At 42.2% G+C, this 20,589-nt stretch overlaps 3 protein-coding genes across 3 annotated transcripts in view; all 3 read right to left on the bottom strand.

Annotated features, from left to right (window-relative positions):
• LOC102311938 (zinc finger protein 135) overlaps positions 1 to 20,589 on the bottom strand; it is a 35,917-nt gene that overhangs the window by 13,332 nt on the left and 1,996 nt on the right. The window lies entirely within an intron of this gene.
• Positions 945 to 11,523, bottom strand: ism2b (isthmin 2b). Its single transcript, XM_005917065.3, has 6 exons — positions 10,846 to 11,523; positions 7,046 to 7,297; positions 5,891 to 6,218; positions 3,941 to 4,078; positions 3,752 to 3,820; positions 945 to 3,531 (listed from the first exon to the last, which is right to left on the bottom strand). Exons 1-6 carry the CDS (start codon positions 10,954 to 10,956, stop codon positions 3,014 to 3,016), a joined length of 1,416 nt encoding a protein of 471 aa, XP_005917127.1. The 5' UTR covers positions 10,957 to 11,523; the 3' UTR covers positions 945 to 3,013.
• The window catches only part of sptlc2b (serine palmitoyltransferase, long chain base subunit 2b), a 42,252-nt gene continuing 34,168 nt past the window's right edge, over positions 12,506 to 20,589 (bottom strand). The window contains 5 exon segments of the mRNA XM_042218699.1: positions 12,506 to 14,762; positions 15,947 to 16,076; positions 16,249 to 16,384; positions 19,324 to 19,450; positions 19,809 to 20,030. Of these exon segments, the coding sequence (XP_042074633.1) occupies positions 14,649 to 14,762; positions 15,947 to 16,076; positions 16,249 to 16,384; positions 19,324 to 19,450; positions 19,809 to 20,030 (729 nt within the window). The 3' untranslated portion in view covers positions 12,506 to 14,648.

Here is a 20,589-nt window from a genome sequence, read left to right as displayed (position 1 = left end):
ACCTTGGAGCAGATTGGACCACACCAAGTGTCTTCCCTGAACTAAGAATGAGAAACTGAGCTCACATAGGCTCACCAAAATTGGGCAATAAATGACTGGAAGAATAGTGTGATGAGTCTTGATTTTCTGCTGAGATATTCAGATGGTAGCATCAGAATTTAAGCATGGATCGATCCTGCCTCTCCAGTGGTGGTGTAATGTGTGTGCGTGTGTGGGGGGGGGGATTCTTGGCTGTAGATTTCAAATCTGCAGCACCTCTGCGATGCTGTTATGGCACTATGGACCAAAGTCTTTGAGGAATGTGTCCAGGACGTTGTTGCGTCTTTGTCGCAAAGAATGAAGGTAGATCTGAAGGGAAAAGGGGTCCACTACCAGCAAGGTGTACCTAATAAAGTCGTTGGGTGAGTGTATCCTTCACATGTTTTGGACTAAGCCTGTAACCTACATACTGTAGGTTTTTTTTCTTTTTTTTTTAAATTTTAGATATAAAACTGTATCCACTCCAGGCATTAGTAACATATTGTTGAACTCTTACATACTGTTTTCCTCACATTCAGTTTGTTGGGTTCAAGTCCCCCTCGTAGGCCTTGGCGCCCCTAGAAGTGTCAGTACGGATCTGGATTAGGATCCAGGAATTTTTTAAAGGATTGTTTACCATTGCTAGATAGGAAAAAACTGCACATTCAGAATCATGTCTTTCCAAATGCATATGGAATAGAAATGACTAGAAGTGACAGACATCCTCTTTATATTGCTATATCACAAGCTGATCCAGATCCACATGACTGTCTGGATACAGGGATTCAATTCATGCATGTTGTTGAGGGAAATTTCAGCCTTGGCGGAGGCGTGCAGTCTCAGGCTGCTCATGTTTTTAAAGCATTCAGCTTGGCTCTACTACACAGTACCTAAAGAGTGGAAAAAGAAACACCACAAGAGTCAGATGATGAATGCAAGGTCTTTATATATATATTTCTTCAGTATAATTGCAACATATTTATAGAGTACTGCAGTAGAACAGAATAAAACACAGACACCTGTTGTTGTTTCATGTAGTGATATGAGGCAGGAGGTTTCCCTTTAGTTAATGGGTGCCTTCATTATTCAGTCTTACTAGTGCACCATGATGAGAGTAGAGTCATTTCAAAGCTTCAGCAAACTTAAAAAACAAGAACAGACAAATAAATACTGTACAACACCATATATGTAATACTAGATTCAGAAGTCACAAAAAGGTCATGCTTTTCTCAACAGAACAGTTATACGTATATATGCACCTTCATATAACAATGCAGCATTTCTGGCGAGTTTCCCTTCACAATAACACTCTCATCAACAAATGGCAAAAGTAAAGTGCCTTTTCTTTAGAATTGGTGATACCAAAATGCAAATGCATGATTGCAAAAATGCATCTGGATGCAGACTTCCTGAAAAGATAAAGGTTTGGAGCAGACATCCATAGAATTAGACTGGATAGAAAGGACAAGTGGCGCATGAGGTCATTTGATAGGCTGTTATAGGAGTGAGGATTGTTTAAGTGATGTGCAGTGTTTAAAAACCTCTGTAGCTACAAAGCCAAAATATATTCTGAGAGCGGTTAAACAGTCGCTTGATCAATCTCACGAGCCACACTTAATACTCTTAAGCCACACACTTGAACACACACCATACAACGGTAAGAGACTATTACCAGTATCCTGCGTCAGCCTGTTTATGAGTCGCTACCTGAATGACCTCTCAGGGATGTTTATTTGAGAAGCGATGTCCTTTCTATCCAATCAAGCACTGTACATAAACTCAAAGACCTTAAACAACAAACCACACAATTCATCAACAACAGGGATCAAAGGACTCCAACTGCACTAAAGCATCATCTGTTCAGCAATTATTGATTACACACCCAACACGCCTCTACTAATCTTTACCCACAAGACTGTACAAGATCCAATAGTGCTCCGCTGTCGAGGTAAATGAGCAAATTTGTTGTGATGGTCAGCTAGTCCCCCCCTGAGAAGATAGCAGAGACACAATCTAAAAGAACGTAATGTTTTCCCCACATTGCGTGGAGATACGGAGGTGGGATTTACACAGGCACCAACAGTCAGACTTTTGTTTTATCTCTTTGGCACCCAGATCACATATACTTCCTGGCAATGAAAGAAAATGTGTGGAAACACTTGAAATCAATCGGTGTGAAATAGCATTTGAAATCAAATGTTCTGTTCTTTTATAGTCTCTACCTGAAGACTAATAGCATCATTCTCTCTAGCAAACTAAGCACTTGCAAATGAATGTTCCAAATCCTTTTAGCTTAGTTGTCTGGCTGAGACCTCAAATTTCTCAATAACCTCCTACTTCAGTTAAGTAACTCAGAGGACTGGCTGAATGAATGTGTCCTGTGAAACTAATGTCTTGTTCCACTTTATAATGCCTTTGTAAAACCTGAAGGATTTTATACTGTAGCAGCATAGTTAGTTATCACCCGGACTGTCCAAGCCATGTGCTTGTTCCATCAATCAGTCAAGCTCATATTCATTATATTTGCTCATGTAAAATCTACAATAAGCATGATCAGGATGTTTTCTTAATGTTGGTGTTGTCAATCACAAGCGCTCAAAGATAGCATCAAAAAAGCCAGTAGGCAGACATCATGCTTACACACACCCAGGAGAGAGTACTGAATATAAAGAGAAAGAGCTTGGTGTCATGCCAGATGTGTAACAGGTTGGCAAGTGATGAGACAACAATGTATTTTTTGTTTTAGTTCAGCTTGGTTGAGGCCGATATAAGGATACTGTGCCAAATCCTAACTTGAGGAAACCAGACTTCACCAATATTCCTAAACCTCCGCAAAACTCCTAACCTGTAAATTTCCTTCAAGTCATGTCTATTTAATTATTTATAGGTGGCTTTGATGTAATATTTCATGACTTTTAAGGTAGGCTACCTCCCCTCAAATTAGGATTGGGCCCTCTGACTCTCTGAGTGAAGTGGTAGTTTTGGCTGTGGTCCTTCAGTACTCCCTGGCCTCTTCGAGTTCATTCATGAACACGTCCTCGTGGGGGTTTTCTGGGCAACTCAGTCCATTGTTGGGTGGTCGCACCGCATGGAAGCGACTCCAGTCTCCCTTGCACAGAATCCAAGGCAGCACATCCACTTTGAAGTGCAGCTCGGGCGAAAACTCGGTGCTAATCAGGTTCGGCGTGCCTGCGCCTTTTCCTCGTGTGATCAGCCTCCCGCGGTCGTCGTAACAACAGTGCTGTGCCGCAAGGGTAGTCGAGTCACTGGACAGTGCCGAGCGGATGCAGCTGCGCGCTGAAGGCTTGTAGATGTCCAGGCGCTCCTTGGGGCCGCTGGCATCGTGCCAGCGGAACGGCCGTCCGTGAGCATCATCATAGACGCTGACCACAGTGTACGCGGCTTCGAAAGGGTAGGAGCAGGGGCAGTTGGGCAGCTCAGACAAAACCTGATGGAGGTACCTCTGCAGGAACTCGCTCTTACAATTGAGCCATTTCTCACAGCTGTCTACATCTGTTGGAAAGAAGACAGCAACACTGCATTAATCTCTGCCACTGCTGAGAGCATGAACAGATGAACAGACACCATGGAGTCAAGTCTGAATCCTATACTTGCATCTGTATACATCTGCATTACACTACTGAGTAAGCCTAATCTAGATCCAGTATATATCTGATATCTGATTGAGAAACCTTTTTTACAGTTATGGAAAACTTCCCGAATAAACACTCACCTGTTCCAAAAGGCTCTGTGCCATTTTCCATTTCGAAAGGGAAAGGCTCTACCACAGTGTTGACATCACCTACATAGAGAGGGATAGATTAGCCGATTAGTGAAAAAAAAAAGCCCTGCAAATCAGAATAAAAATCAGAATATTTAATGCACGTGTTAAAGTAAAATATGCTTGGAAGTAAAATATTACCCGGGCAGGGCTCCAGGTCACATTTAGAAGCTTCTGTCAGAGTACAGGAGTACCCACAGGACTTGGTCCTCTTCCTCTCACCATGTCCACATGTCACTGAACAGGGAGACCAGGGTGTCCAATCATCTATGTCTTTCTCTGTGGAAGAGAAAATGTAAACATCAGTGTGAGGAACCCAAAGGTACACAAGTAGTGCTTAACAGATTTTAACTTCACTCGTTTATTTGCTCTTACGCACACAAACATGCAAACGTGTTTCAGCCTTGTGGCTTTCATCAGCGCATCAGAGACTGAAAATGTAAGCATTTTCTGTGAACTCATTTCCTACTGATCAAAACCTATTCCACACAAACAAGAAAAAGCCTATTAAGATTAAAGCACAACAGAATTTACACAATGGGAAAAGTGCCGCAGAGATTACGAGAGGTGATGAGAAGATTAGAATAGCAGCTCTGCACCTTCCTTTTGTAATAGGTGGAGCTAATTGGAAGCAGCTTCGAAGTGTTGATAAATAATTACAAGCACAAGAGGAAGAACCGGCAAAATACAATAACACCGTTTTGTGTTGCTATGAACTAAACACGCACTTCGACAGGCTAATCCAAAATGAGCTTTCAAACTTTCCTGACTGCCTCAGCCCAATTTTCTCCTGGTCTAACCTTTCCCATGCAAACCCGTGTTCTTTTTAAGAAGGCTTCAGTAAAATTAGAGAGAGAAAAGCTGTGCTGTGGCTGTCCGCCTCCGCGCCATGCTTCCTTGTGGTGTTAATAACACTGAAAACAAGTCATTCTTGATTAAAGGCGAGGTGGGTGCAGAAATACCAGCTTGGGTGTAGCGAGCACCCAATTTTACTTCGTGGGCGCTGCCAACTCGCCATGTGGCCATACAGGAATGAGGTCTCAGGAGAGTCTTAATTATAGAAGAAGCTAAGGCAGACATCCTTGATTTATGTTCACCAAGCCTTTAGATGTGACCACTTTATAGGCATTGTTGCCTTTGCTCGCTCGTCTATACGCACAACAGTTAAACAGATGGAGCCTATATACCGATATAAAGGACAGAGGAAAAGCGTTACAGTAAAACCTAGTTTTAAGCACCTGTTACTGCATTACAATAAAACAGAGGAGTTTTGTGCAGCGTCAACCTTCATAACTGTTCAAAAACACAAATAGATTAATTGTGCACAAATTTGTATCTATGGGAAAACCTTTGACAACTAAAACTTTCATGCTGTGGTGAGTCTATGGCTGTGCACTGAATTAATTTGCTTTTCATTCACTGTACAAATCTGACCTCTTCTCATCTCGCACTATTTACTATTTTTACAACTGAACAAATTGTCTGTGCAAGCTGAGACACAACACTAGTTATGCGGATCCTTTAAAGCACCCCGAAATTCTTGAACTCGCTCAAAAGGCCAAGCCGCCGAGGGTACTGAGGACCATCAGGGTCTGAGGGGGGCCCGAGGGGTCCCAGGGAAAGATGAAAGGGCCGGACAAATGGCCGCTGTCATTCTCTGTTCCCAATCTGCCCTCTAATTGTCTACAAGCAGAGGGCTGTTTTGTCCCAGGGAACAGTGCCGGCCTCACGCTGCCATTAGCAAAAGCATCAGACCCATCTTCAAAAGGCAGGCCTCTGCGACCAGCACAACCAGTGTCAACTTCAAAGTACCCATAACCCACAATGTCCTCATATTCAAGTGCTCATGCAGCCTCACTTGCTAGCATTGTTTGGATCTCTGTGACTACAGTTAACATGCAGTCTTTCTAAGCTACACTTCTTTCTCCAGCTCTACTTCAGGACCATCTTCATCGCTTTCAATATGATTTACTGAGCTATTTAGTGTCCAAAGGTTCATTTTTAAGCCTTTTTTTCCTTTGGGAAACAGAAACAGTTGTGTTTATACGGCCTTAGTTACACACAGAGAGTGCACCACTTGGCAAAACCTACCATAGTAACTCTGTATTGGATCCCAGCCTTCGTTCCAGTGAGTATCCCAGTCCCCGCCTACTCCGCTGGGTAAGGGCTCCTCACTACCGTAATCCAAAGAGTAATCTTCCTCCTCCTCTTCTTCGCCAGTTTCCTCCATGCCCGACCGGCTGTTGCTGTCCTCGCTGGAATCGGTGTAACTCCAAAACAGGGGCCAGAAAAGCTTCTTGCCTCCGAGCAAATCTACTGTGGATGAGGGGGAGGAGGAAGAGGAAGGTAGCCAATCTTTTTCCTTGGCAAGGTCCATCTCCACTTCCATTTGAGGATCATCGACTACTTCAATGGTCACCTGAGTAAAATAAGAGAGTGTCACTGATATCACAGCATGAACAACGCTTAAATGAATTATTTGGAGTCAATGAAAGATAATCAAATATTATCCATCTGAAATGTTCAATATCGCTACAATAAATCTGCTTTGCGGTTATGAAAAAGTACAGCATATACTTTTTGCAGCTTTAGTGCTTGACTTACAACTCTTCTTAAGAAATCAACCATGTCAAATCCTTGGAAGGGTATTTTAGTCAGGAAACCCGCTCTCCGGATCTAAGTAAGCCAGTCAGACGTAAGCATGAGCACTCAGTCAACTAAACGATCCTCTCAGGGAGAGAATGCGAACCTTTATTCTGGATAACTACCTCTCATTACCTCGATATGACTCATCCTAGATTCACAGTACTTCCAAGGGCCCACTTCAGCTGATGTAAAGACCAGACAGCAGTGAGACTAAAGAGAAAAGCTATGTTTCTGTAATTGTTGTAAAATGAATAGTTAGAAAGTAGCTTGAAGATCGAGTACTATGGTCATTTCAGTATAGCTGGGTATATTCTTGCTGTTATCCTCGGCCTAGGGTAGGTCTTGTAGGTCTATGTTACATAAAATCTCCTCGGAAATCAAATGTTTCTGTACTTATATTGATGTACAGCAGATTGGTAAAACTATGTCTCGCATTCTGAATACTCTGACCAAACAGGAGAAGATAAGTGCCTGCAGAGATCATAGAAAAGACTAAATCTGTGTCTTCATCTGTTTGTTGTAGACATTAAAGGGTTTCCTTTTAGCCTCTAGACATATAACACAGAGGTAATATCACGTGACTCCCTTGTCCCTACTAACCTGTATGTTGGGGTTCTGTGAGTTAATGTCAGCTTTGGCCAGGTCTGGAAAGTTCTTCAGATCCAGTATAAAAGGTTTGGTCTCCTCCTCAGGCTCAGGTTGTGGAAGAACACCAAGGGAGCGGTGCTGGGGGTGAGACCACCTCCTCTGGTGGCTGTGGGGCTCAGGCAGCAGACTCTGAACCTGGTTCTGCTGCTCCAAAGCCTCAGAGGCAAACTGGACACCACCACTATGAATTGACTGGCCATGAGCCTGACGGAAAGAACAGGTAAATGCAGGTTACAGTGAGCACAAGTTATCTACTGGAATAATTTAAGAAACTAACCAAAAGAACACTTGACAGAAAAACTCTTAAGGTGCGATTCTGCTTGCAAGGTGACAAAGTTTGCAGACACCACCAGTGTCTGCTGCTTAAGGGCTGGTTGCAGAAAGAAAGATCTATTATTAATAGTGGCTTACTGAAGGGTCTAAAAACAATTAGTGTTCAGTTTTCAGGAAGAAAGCCTTTACACCATCCACCGCTTTGCAGCTTGGTAAGCAATTCCAAAAGGCCCCTGGGCATCCACTAACCAGCCAAGTCATCACCCAGCCTTCGGTTCATTTTCTTTTTTTTTTTCCCACAACAGTCATGCCATCCAGGCCGTGGACAAAGAGGGTCCTGTGCCAGAGAGAGATCCGCTTTTAGCTTTAATGAGAGGGCCTGGGAGGCGTGGGACCCCTGGGCTGATGCGAGTGTGTCTGAACCTGCTGTGCTGCCGCCGCTACTGCCACTGCTTAATTTGACCTTTCAGGTTTTACAGTTACTAAGAAGGAAGGCCGGCAGGAAGAATCGCTGATCTCCGAGATTAATGGTGATTAGAGGTGACATTATAATAGTGGGTAGTTGCGGAAACATGTACCAAATGTAGAATGCAGTCTCTAAAATGAGATGCTGTTTTTTGCTTAGTCTGTTTTAAATCTAATAGGACACATGACTGTTTCATGACAGTCACTGGTAAAGAGGAAAAAAACAAAAACCCCTAATGAACCCTTGTCTGCCATTCGTTCATGTTTTTGTCATCCTGTGAAAGAGCTAACTGGCCCAAACATATGATTTGACAAGAATTTCAGATTGGACCTGTGCCAGTTTGTGGTACGCTCAGCACAACAGTGGCAGTCGGTGGGCTAAAGAGCAGAACAAACGCTTTAATGAATGACCAGTCAGTTCATGATTTATGGTTATGGCCTCGAGAACAGGGCAGACTTTTCAGGGACCGCCTGTGATCATCCCATAAAGAACTTATGTAGTCAGTCAAATCCAAGAATGTGAACACATAAAGCTGGTTAGGAGGCGGTGCCTGTCGGGGATGATAAATGATGGATAAAGGTGAGCCCTCCTCAAATATGTGTAAGCTGGTGGTGACAAACAGATACTTTTTTCTGGAAACATTTAGGTGTTTTCTTTGCACTATTTGCCACTTTTCTTACAAGAAATGACAACAAAAGTTGACTGAAAATAGCGATGGTGCACATTTTTTTAGCAAGAATTTTAACATTAATTGTAAGAATATAAATAGCGGTGAGTAACATTACAGTTGTATTTATATTACTAATGTAAAACAGTTATGTTTACTGGATTTTAGAATTTTTAGATGAACATTTAATGTGATTTTTACTGAACATTTTATACTTTACAATACATAGTCAGCCAAAGAAGACCGCCAACTTGCTGTGGCCCCCCCCCAACACGCAACACCCCCCACACACAGATCTAATGATTCACCATCTTCAACATTACATCTCATGTCTGATATAAGATTTCACTGGTAAAAATTCACCCCCACATTGCTGCGTTTATCCCCGTACCTGACCTTAGTCCATACAGGTCATAAAGGGCTTACACAAACCAAACACACACAAAATCTCAAGTCCAGAGTCATGAAAGAGACCGCATACTTTCACACCCTCCTCATCTCGTCCTGTTACACATCTGGATCCTGTATTCTTTCGCCCTGTATATCACTCTCCTCCTCCTTTCGTCCTCCCCCTCATTCTCTCTGATCGTGATCTCCTCCTCTTGGTAGTGGGGCTCCTCTGATCAAAGGCATCATGGCTGATGGCATGCAGTGCGTTTTAACAGGGACACTGCATGATGCACCGGGGGTACTCGGTTCTGGCCTGGGGACTGGATTTTCTTCTCGAAACAGCCTGACAATACACCCTTTTGGCAAACCGCAGCGTCCTGCTTTTAAGTGCCCGGAAAGACTGAATGTTGGGCTACTGTCACTGCTACTGCTGCTGCTGACACGCATTTAGGTTAGGGAGAGGAGGTCCGGAGACTGGATGGGGTGAGCCAGAGTAGAGGGGTAGGGACAAGATCCGGTTGGGGTTTGGGGGAGGGGGGTATGCAGTATGGCAGCCCTGATTTATGCGCCCGCAGATATCAAAGGGTCCTGCACTTGGCTGTTTCCAAACCATTACAGAAGAACAATAAACTATGGACTCTCTTTGATCACCATCTTTGTGTAAATGGAAAGAGGACAACAAATGCATGCCTGGTAGAATCAGGGTGAGGTAGTGGAAGTTGGTATGTGTAGTGGGGGTACAAAGCAGAAGAGGGCAAACAGGTCCCAGTATCTGGAAAAGAGGCCACTTCAACACAACACCCCTCCCTCTATTCTCCACCGAGGCATGGGGGTAAAGGCAAAAACAGGAAATTCCACATTAACACAAAAAAGAGCCAACGTAAACAATCAGATGAATGACACTTGACCTGAGCTCCAGTGTGAGAGATGCCTAAGGCTTCCCTTTCTCTGGTTACATAAGCATCTTCTTACTGGGCACCCTAACCCATACTGAGCTTGTCCTCCTCCTCCCGCAGTCTTCCTCTGCTAATCTCCCCTCTTCATCCACCACTCACACATGCAGGGGGGTCACAGGCAGAGAGAGTCGCCAACATTTGGCTTTTTGGTGAATGAAATGAGCAGTCACAGCAGCCACAGTAAGATTTTTATTTTCTTCTTGTCACTAATGAGTCCTTCCTTGTGTCTTTTTGCTTTGACATCAATCAGGCAGATGATGAGAGAGAGAGAAAGTCCCAATAGGGCATCCATGGGAGGCCACACAAGAAGGAGAGAGTTCAAAGGCAAAAACTGAACCCTGACACAAACACACACAAGCGGACTTTGATATCCAAATATGTCCATGTGTAACACAAACATTCCCCTTTGACACACCGCACAGTGTGCGTGTGTGCAGAGTTTGGATTTAGCAGAGTGAATGCCCAGAGATGGCAAACCTTACTATACATGGAGAGAGCAGTGGAACAAAAGAAGGCAACAAATTTCTAATGAGGAAATTCTTTAGTTGATTAAAGAATGCCTGGAAAAAGAGGGTGAGAACATTCCATTAAGGTGTTTGTGATTTTTAAATTTCAGCAAACAAAATTACAAACAAATGCACAACATAAGTTTTAAAGGTTGCAAACAAAGTGAATAACTTAAATAATTTGCACCAAGCAGTTATATTACCAAGAGGCTGAATGGGAAATTAAAGCTAAGCACCAACTTTCTGATATTTTATTGTGCTCTAGTTTTAAAATTATGTTGGTACAATTTTATAAGCTATTGTAGTAATAAAAGGAACAGGACTCAGTAGACATTTTACAACCATCAGCAAAAACTTCAAAGCATTAGCTAATTGCCTGTCAGTGGCAAGTGTGATCTATGGCTTTTTCTAACTTGTTGCTAAACTCTACGCCACAAAAAAGCCAACACACAGAAAGGGAAAAGAAAAAGGAAAAAATGGAGAAGAGAACTTACTTTGTGGGCAATATTCTTGCGTCTGGTAGGTAACCCTGTCACCACACTCACAAGAAGTATTGACCAGAGCACAACCAGCATCTGAAATCTTCTCGGGACCTCTTGACTCATCTTCTCCACTTCAAAGCTTCCCGTGAAGCCTAAAGGCGGTAAAAGTGCTTCACTGTGCACTGTGTGTTTTAGGTTAGATTACAGCTTTACAACAACAACACAAAAAGCGCTTGTGTCCTTTTCGCGTTTTCTTCTCTCCGACTTTTGGCTCAGGACAAATAAAAGTTTTCAGCCTCGTCTATCAAGAAGTGTCGCAACTTTAATAAGATGCGCACGAGCGTCCGCAGGTATCCCGCGCGCTATCCATTCCTGACACCAGCGCCTCGCGCAGCAACTGTCAGTCCGTGTGGCGGCTCGAGCTCGATGCTGCGCTTCTCCATAAACACCGCGGGACGGAGGAGCTTTAAGTACCAGAAAGAAGTTAAATACCCCACGCAGAAACTCCCCGTCCGCACTGTCGCTCACTTATTCAGCTACTTCAGAGTGTGACTCACTCGTCGTGGGCGGGTGCTCACTTCCAATACATTGACATCTGGAGTTCATAGTACGCTGTGCATTTTGCTAGCTGTCTGTCTGATGCGTTCATCCATTATCCAGCTGAAGTTCATCCACCGGCTCTAGAGAGGGTGTGCGCGCGCACCGCCCAGCCAACCGGTTTCGGTAAACTTTCCTTTTACGCACGCATTCAGGGGGGTTGATGCTGAGGGAGGAGGGGGCAGGATGCTCATTGCTCACAGCTGTGCGGAGGGTGGGTGCGCTGGGCACTGAGGTACATGGTAAGGTTTAGTTTGCGTTGCAGACGGCAAGCCACAAGGCGGACGTGCTCTCACGTGTTACTGGGAAAAGTTAGAGATTATCTTCAATCTCGAATACCAATGGCTTAGGGGAGGAGTGTCAAATATAAGGCCCGGCAATAATTGTTTTTTTTTTTTTTTGTATTTTCATAAATGTTACAGCTTATCCTCCTGATAAAGACACACATTAATACGACAATGATGAAGTAACAGATAAGCAATTAAATGATACCATAGAAATGTCTAGTTTTACTGTGTCCACGGTAAAATAAACAAAAATAGGAAATTTCCCAGGAATTAACAAAAACTTTCTTTATAATTACAGGACAGTCTGGGCAGTGAGGTCACAGACTTCTCTGTAATTTTACACATTTCTTACAAATTTAAGCCCAAAGTGACAGATTTATTTCATTTACTACATCTTTATATAGGTAAACTGAGATGTAGAAACTGCACTTTTTGTCCTAATAATGAGATATCTCAGAGATAAAATGTGAAGTTAGACATCTTTATGCTGACAAAGGGTATTCTTACTTGTCCTCCTTACTTAAGATCAAAGCATGACCCTCGAATGTAAGATGAGCTTGACAACACTGTTAAGTGAATTATTCAGCTTTAGCTCTGTGAAATTTTTTAATCAATTTAAATTTGTGTCACTGCTTTAAAAGTAGGTTAAAGGGCAGCCAATGACTGGACTGTAAGGAATGCTGACTTGTAAGGCAAGAAGCCTTTGTAACGTATTCTTCGTGAGCTGTGCCTGCAGTCTGCGTGTGTGTGCGTGTTTGTGGTAAATAAACACAACGTCTTTCTAGAAGTTGATACAAAGAAAGTGATTTAATCTTTGCAGCACCGTTTCCAACAGCACGGTCAACAAACATCATGGCTTTATAAACTCCTTTAAGTGGTTTATCTCCAACCCAAATACGATTCCAAAAAGGCAAAAGCAACAGATAAGTTTCCACTGGTCACTGCAAGCAAGTTTACAGGTATTGTAAGCAGCTGTGCATTTGAATCATTTCTGCAGACATTAAACCTGCAGTTTCAGTGAGGGGAAACCAGGCTGAGAAAAACAGCCGTGTTGCTGTTTGCAATTACATTTTTTTTGCCTCCATGGACAGAAATGTGAAGACTTAACATACTGCACGGCCCTGCAGGAAACTGAGTTTTATGTCAGGGTGCATACAGATCATAATGAAGTGTTCCACATTTTATTGCTTGTTAACAGCAAATGCATCACCGATCTGTTAGTCAAACTATTTTTTTTGTGTGAACACAGTACTGGAATGATACAGACCAAAAAAAAAAAGTGACTAATGTATGATGGATGTACAGTTTAAAAGACCAGCAAATAGCAGTCACGCTGTGCTGAAATGCCCAAAACATTAAAAACACGTCTCTAAACTTGTGTTTCATCGAGTGTTTGCGGGAATTGGCCAGACGCTGGCCAGGTTTCTTACTGGCTACACTGACACGGCAGCTCACATCAATAAAGTGATGGAACATAAACACACAAAAACAACACACACTCAGATGAACAATGTTTGACAGTGGCTTGTAAAGCCACATGTTTGGGGTGACCTTACACAGTAATGTCGGACCAAAACAGAAAGTCAAAAAAACAAATGTGACACAAAAAGCAGGTTGATATGGAATGTCATTCCAGAGGATGATAACATCTGGTGAATGATAAAGTGGGGGAAGGGAAAAACCAAAGAAAACCCCAATGACATTTGGACTATAACCAAACAAACCTTACAGGTTTTCAGTGACTACGTCATCTGGACACAAAACGCCCGTCAGTAGTGCTGCACTGAAGTTAAGACATGTAGTCAAGTTGAAACACTTTCAACTCAGATAATGGTTTCCACAAATAAAAAAATAAAAGAGATCGCTAACGATCGACAAACACATGTTAAATAAATAAAGTTGTCTGTATATCAGATGAGCCCTACATCGTCATGCATACAGCGTGCTCAGATTGGCGATTCTCATGAAAGCACTTGAGTGAGAACGATTTCAGCAGGTGAGAAAGCAACAAACAAGATAGAAATCACATGTAGCTCATTAGCTTATAGAAATGTTAAAGACACAAGGCTCAAGTTTTTGAGTGCAGGTGTAAACCGTAAATAAAGCTGAAAAATATTTCTAGAAAATATGCAGTTAAAAAAAAAATCCTTTGTCTTCCTCTCTGGAATTCTTTCCCTGTTAAATGTTTTAATCTTGAATATCTGCTTTGCATTTTAACAGGAAGGCTAGAAAACATATCTATACATATACTTAGAACCTTTGGTTGGGTAAAAGAACCCAATAATCTCTCTGTTCAAGTAAAAGTGATTAGGATTAAAACAAAACAAAAGCAGATAAATACATATAGTATACACATGCTTATTCCCGTGAAATAATGCATCTCTCGCTGAGGTTTGGGATGCTACCCCAAGGCAGTATTACCAACATTGTGATAAATAATATTTACATATATGATCGTTTCCTATCGACTTCATCATAGCACGAGCTATGATCAGATTTCAAGAGTGCAAGAGCAGAAGTCAAGGCAGAGCTTCTTCTACCTTGCTCTGAGTTATTTGAATTACAAAGAAACACCACGCTGCTGCTGTTATTGCACAAATAAGATACACATTCAATGTGCGCACAAGAATAAGACTTTATGTTAGACAGATGCAGTCGCAATAAGTTAGGACAAACTGGAAGGCTCTGAATGGACTTTGTAACAACGGACACGGACGCATGTGGCTGATTTTGGTCGCGGTGAAGCTGTTGGGACTTTGGCTTTGAGTCCACTGGAGTTTGATGTGAACAAATATGGATAACATGAATGCAGACACTGGCTCAGACAAAAATACGTGGGGGCACAAGACTGATATCAGACGAGAAACGCTAAGAGAGGGGCCAGTGAGTTAGGAAAACACGCTCGGTGTGACAAGAAGAGGACGACGAGGCTCAGTCCTGAAGAAGACTCTCCTCGGACATCCACCCAAGCGAGGGAAGAGGCTGCTCACGTCTTGAGTATTTCAGCTGCAGGAGGTCGCCCACTTCACTGATGGCTTCCAATGCCTGACAAAGCAACAGGAAGAATGCAGTTAATCTCGATCCAAAATACAAGAGAAGAAAGCCACACAGTAAAAAAAAAAACAAAACAAAAAGACGGTACACATGCTAAAACTTAAGGGATTCAGCCAGACTGATAAGACTGGCTTTGATTTCTAACACGTCAGAGTGCTGAAGGAGGCGAGGAGTCCAAAAGCAGAGGTGAACAGAAGGCTCCCTGTATAAACCACAACTGAACACTTCTTTCCACCAGAGACTGTATCAGTGTTGCAACACACTGCAGGGCACCTGGAAACAATTTACCTTCCTCCTGACCTTTTTTCTGATTCCACGCTTTGCAAGGCCTGGCTTTTCCAAAGACGGAAAAAACGGCTCCTAGAAGCTCTGCTACAAAGGCAGGCCTGATGCCGTTTAAACGGACTATTACAAATGGTGTTGACAAGCTTCCCAGTAAGATGAATGAAGTGTCTTTGGAGAGACAGAGCAGCTCAAATAAAAGTCTGCCTGAGTCACGCTGTAATCTTTAGAGACAGCTTGGCCCTTCTAGGTTCCTTCAAAATAAAAGGACATATTGGAAGCATTTATTATTCGACAGGCACGCTCACACATACATGGACTCGAACGCAAGGCACAAAAAGCTGACAGTCAGCGGTCAGGCGGGCTGGTTGATTAAAAGTGCAGGAATCCATGATCACCCACAGTGGATCAAAACAAACTCTTAAATCACATTGAGGATAAAATTAAGTCTTCAGCAATCAAATAGTCTATCCTGTAACAACAACTCTTGAACTAGCTTCAGTGGTGAAGGAGACCACTTAGAAGAGATCAGATGTGCCCCTCTCTTTATGATATTTAAGAACTTACTGGAAGCTGCAGATCAGAAGTAGCAGCATTACAATGAGGGAAGTGACTTTTGCAAAGCTCTGGTTTTAGGTCGTGCTTTACAAAGCAACATTTCAAACTGTTTTTAAAAGAGTGAACAATATTTTCAACTCAGTTTTGCACCAATTCTGCTTCCATGCGCACACAGATACGATTAACTTTTAGAGTAAAAACAGCCCATGCTGCAAGTATGAGTAAGGAGGGGGGGAGGAAAAAGAAGATAAAAGTAAACTTTTGTGTTTCATCAGTCGACACTGGTAAAAGGCTTTTGCTATTAGTAAAAGGAGAATGTTAGAAATGGGACTTACTGTATCGAGCATCTCTCTGGTGTGAGCGGCTGATACACAGAAGCGTGCTCTGGATTCGATGATGGGCGTCGCGGGAAAGCCGACGACCACTGTACCGATGTTCCTCTTCAGCATCTCCCGACCGAAGGCGCTGATAAGCAAAGGAAACTTAGACAAAGAGCAGTGTGCTGCTATTCATACGATGGATCTACGATTAATGTTCTCATTAAGTAAAAGGTTATATTAAAAACTGAGCATATGCTCTTGTGCAGCTATACACTGAAAAAACAAAAAAATCTAAACAAACAAAATAAAAAACACACCCGATTTTGGCCGGCATGTAGAGCATCAGCGGTACAACGGGAGAGTCATCGTTGCCATAGATGATAAAGCCCATTTCGTGCAGTCTTCTGCGGAAGAAGGTGGTGTTCTGTGAAAGCTGTCGGAGGCGATCAGCACCTGGAAAAGGTAGACAGAGATCCAACTGGGCTTCAGAAGAGTTATTCACAATTTTGAGTCAATCTTTTGAGTCCGTTTACTCTTTACTCCCTGAGATTTCTTCCTCTTGAAGAAGTATCAACTGATTCTTTGCATTTTTGTCAAATTAAATATTATAATCTCTATTAAGTTAACTTTTTTGCAATTGGAGACCTCAAGTATTTACCAAGCAACATCTCCCGGCCTTGATTAAAGCCCCTCCACATCAATGGTGCAACCACACAGGTGTTTTCACTAAATCTGCCTGATAAGCCCTCTTCAGTACAAATTGTTCCTGATTGGCATCCCCCCACCCCTCACTCCCCATTGCACCTGTCAGAACAGGAAAACTTACACTTTTATGGCACTTTATTAGTACATGAACTTCAGTGATCTCACGCATTCCAGACAACCTGAGCAGACGTCTAATCAGCCAGAGTGAAAGCACCTGTGAGGGTGTGCTGCTCCTTTAAACCACACCGTTCTGGTTACTGGTGCTTGTAAGCTTCATAAAATTTCATTATCTGCTCTTTTTCTGCAGCCAAGTGAAGAAAACAGTGTGTACTTTACAGAGACCCCTCCCACCACCACTCATGACGTCTTTATTCCTCAATTTAGCTCGCTTTTGAGCACAACTGATCCAGAGTGAAATACGCAGTTGTGGTTCTAACAGCAAAACCATGTTAACAAAAACAAACAAAAAAAGTACAAAACTCTCAAGAGGGCCACATTGTTTCCAGCCTTCTAGTTATTTGAAGACTAGCTTTGAAGTCAAACAGAACTCTAATATTTTATGGTCAAGAGGTCAACATCAACCATGTGTCAACCTGATACATGTTGTGGATTCACTCACTGAGTCTGTCTGAGCCTCCAGAGATAGCATCGTAACCCAACAAATAACCATATGGCACAAAGCGCCTGCCTGGCTGTGCTCAAAAATGGAGCAGAAACAGCAGCTTCAGAGCACTAAGAGACACAACAAAGTCTGACATTACACTTAACCACATGCTTCTTTTCCAGTCAGGGGATCCAAAGGTATCCACAGAAGAATGCAAGATTCTTAAACCTCCTTATATACGGATGAAAGCTTTGTCTACATACATTTGATTAATATAAGCTTACAGGCTTTCAGCAACAACAACAGTTTCGCAGGCGGCTCAAATGTCACTCGTGACTTTGTGTCAGCGCCTGGATCTTCAAAGGGTTTCATTTCGAGGGCTGACGGGGCTGCAACCAATCAAACCGTAATAGTTACTGCTGCAATGCTGCAAGGTCAGCTGGTCTGGCCTACTCCTCTCAGACTAACTTACAGGGAAAGCTGATGACACTGTAGAAAGACAGTAACAAAGGTTAACACCAGATGTTTATTCCTATGCCTAATGAGTTTCATTTCATCTTATATCAGCATGTTTTGGAACTCCAAGTCAGTCAAGCCCTGTGAAGAGTAAAGGGGTCCCACCCTGCAAGAAAACAAGACCCTATCATCTATTTGTGTGTGTGTGTAGGAGAGTCCAGCAGAGTTTGATCTGCACAGAACTCTGGTCGCGAGCACCATGCTGCTTTGTACCCACAGCGTGAAGGAGCACAAACATATACAAAGAAACACACATCTGAAAGCCATAAAGGGGGAGAGGGGAGGGGCAGAATAAAGCCTTCCATCAGCCTGGACTGAACTGGACAAAAGAAAGGAACCGTTAACAACCAAATGGAAGAGGCACAATCACACAAAGTTCAGAGCCTGACCAACATATGTTGGTTTGCCAAATGTTCTCAGCTAACTTCAGACCAACACAGATATATTGCTATCAGTGTATATGTTGTCAAATATGCAACTGGGCTTGGAAAGAGTTCATTTAGAATCAACGTTGTAGGTGAGCTTATTATTAACTCAACGTGTTGCAGCAGATAGCCACCCTCCTCGAGCCAAGACTTGTTCTCATTATTTTTAAAGAGAACATAATGCAGAAAAAAAGTGCCTGTAGTAATCTGGTCTCATCACATGCTTTGTCCAGCAGAGCACGCTCCAATCTCAATGTTTATAACACGTAGTACCATGGACAACTAATCTATATGTGTCTGATAGTTTAAAAATAAATAAATAAATAAATAAATACTGCATTTCTCAGTCCCTGATAAAGTTCTGAGCCTAGAACTCCATCATCAGCAAGCCAACAGTTTTTAAACATATTTAGAAATCAGAATCAGAAGTGTCTTGTACTAAACTTTGCACCCCATGCTGCAGTCACACGTGACACTGTCAGATTGTTTCTTATATAATATGGGCATGTACCTGTGCAGCATTTACAGCACACCCAGAAAGCTGTAACACACACACACACACACACACGCACTTTGATAAAGTGCTCTGACACACCTTTATGTATAGGTAAATATTTACCAGTTAGCTAATAACACTGGCTTTTATCTCTTAGCTGTGATAAAATATAGACCGTATGAAGGAGTAGAAAAGCTGGCAAAGTTGATTAGAAATTAAATAAAAGCAATACCATAGTAACTTTGCATCCAATAACCCACCAATATGTCTGCAGAATAATATCTGAATGACTGGTCTATACTGCCATCTTGTGGTTATGTCAAATAATAGCAGGAAAACTGACCACAAACACAAGGTTAAAATTTCAGTGATTTCTTAAGTGTTGCAACCAAAACAAAACTGCAGGGGGAAAACAAACAAAAAAACCCAAACCATACCAAAAACCATTTGTAATTAAAATTTTAAAGATTCAACTTTAATATTTGATTTGCCAAGCTAATTAACAAAACTTCTATTTGCAATTTGACCACCAAAATGTTTCTGCACAACAATAAATAAGCAGTTATCAGAAACAGTTTATGGATAAAAACACCGTCTACACTTCCCTTCCAGTATTCCAAACAGCTGTGAGCAGTTTTCCACCTACCCAGTGTGGTCCCATCTTCTCCCATGATGATCTTCATAGAGGTGATTATCTGCTGGGCCACAGGAGGGGACATAGAGGTGGCATACATGGCGCTATGAGAGTGGCGGCGCAGATAGTCAATCAGCTCCTGACAGAATGCAATTAAAGTGAGGGGGGAAAAAAAAGTATCACTAGGACAGTTGGGACATGATTTTTTTTTTTTTAAACATGTCATACTTGAGTTTTTCAAACTGTCGTTTCTAGCTCAAAATGAAAGCATACACTCAATCAGATCCTATCTTGTAAAACAGGAAGCTGAATTCTACTTTACCAGTAAACACTGTTGGCCAACACTGAATTAAGCAATTTAGGAGTTAGGAAACTACTCAAGCTATTGACTATGAGTAAGTGTCTCAATACTGTAATAACCATGAACCATTGCTCTGACTACTTCACATTGCACAGACTAGACTTAGCCTTCTGAACACTGGCAGCAGTTCACTAACCTTTTTGCCTCCAATATATCCCCCAGCAGCCCCAAAGCTTTTGGTGAATGTTCCCATCATGATGTCAACATCTTTGGAATCCAGGCCAAAGTAGTCCACCACTCCCCTGCCATTAGGGCCCAGGGCGCCGATACTGTGAGCCTCGTCCAGGTACAGGTAGGCCTTGTAGCGCTTCTTCAGAGCTATGACCTCCGGCAGGCGTACGATGGACCCCTCCATACTTCAGGATTATGAAAAAGAAAAAAAAAAAAAAAAAGAAAAAAAAGGAAGAAGAAGAAAGAAACGAAATTAAACGTCTGCAACAAACCTAAAGCCATTATTAACAAACACCCACAATCTGAACCAAAGCACCAGAAGGCTGCTGTGTAAAGCAGTTGACATTAAAAGGTACATGCCTAACACTTGCAGGGCTGTTTATGCATAGACTGTACTCTCATAGTATCACCTATTTTAGCAACATAATCCCTGTGGAAATGAAACTCCATTAACATTGCATCAGTAAAGGGCACTGACTCTTTCAGGCAGTTGGTCTGAGAACTATATTGATCAACAGGATTGATTGTCCTTATAGTAAATCCCTTCAAAGAACAAGGAATTAGGGGTGCAACGATACACAAAATTCACGGTTCGGTACTTTGGTGATACAAAAAAAATGTTCATGCCTTTTTAATTTATCATTTATTAAAATTATAAATATATATTTTAACTCAAAAGTACAGTTTTTAAATTTAATGTTGCTGAAACAACAAAATAAATCTGATCGAGAAATCCCTCATCTTTG

This window comes from Haplochromis burtoni, unplaced genomic scaffold (assembly GCF_018398535.1).
Source record: "Haplochromis burtoni strain Fernald_Lab_line unplaced genomic scaffold, NCSU_Asbu1 Contig_22, whole genome shotgun sequence".
In the NCBI taxonomy this organism is placed as follows: domain Eukaryota; kingdom Metazoa; phylum Chordata; class Actinopteri; order Cichliformes; family Cichlidae; genus Haplochromis; species Haplochromis burtoni.
Note: the sequence above shows the minus strand (reverse complement) of the source record. Positions and strands in the feature narration are given on the sequence as shown.

Excerpts from the sequence above, each read along its gene's own strand:
- ism2b (XM_005917065.3), bottom strand. The coding sequence starts at position 10,956 with ATGAGTCAAGAGGTCCCGAGAAGATTTCAGATGCTGGTTGTGCTCTGG. Across the intron at positions 6,219-7,045 it reads CACAGAACCCCAACATACAG|GTGACCATTGAAGTAGTCGA; the intron begins GTTAGTAGGGAC and ends TATTTTACTCAG. Across the intron at positions 3,532-3,751 it reads CACAGAGCCTTTTGGAACAG|ATGTAGACAGCTGTGAGAAA; the intron begins GTGAGTGTTTAT and ends TCTTTCCAACAG.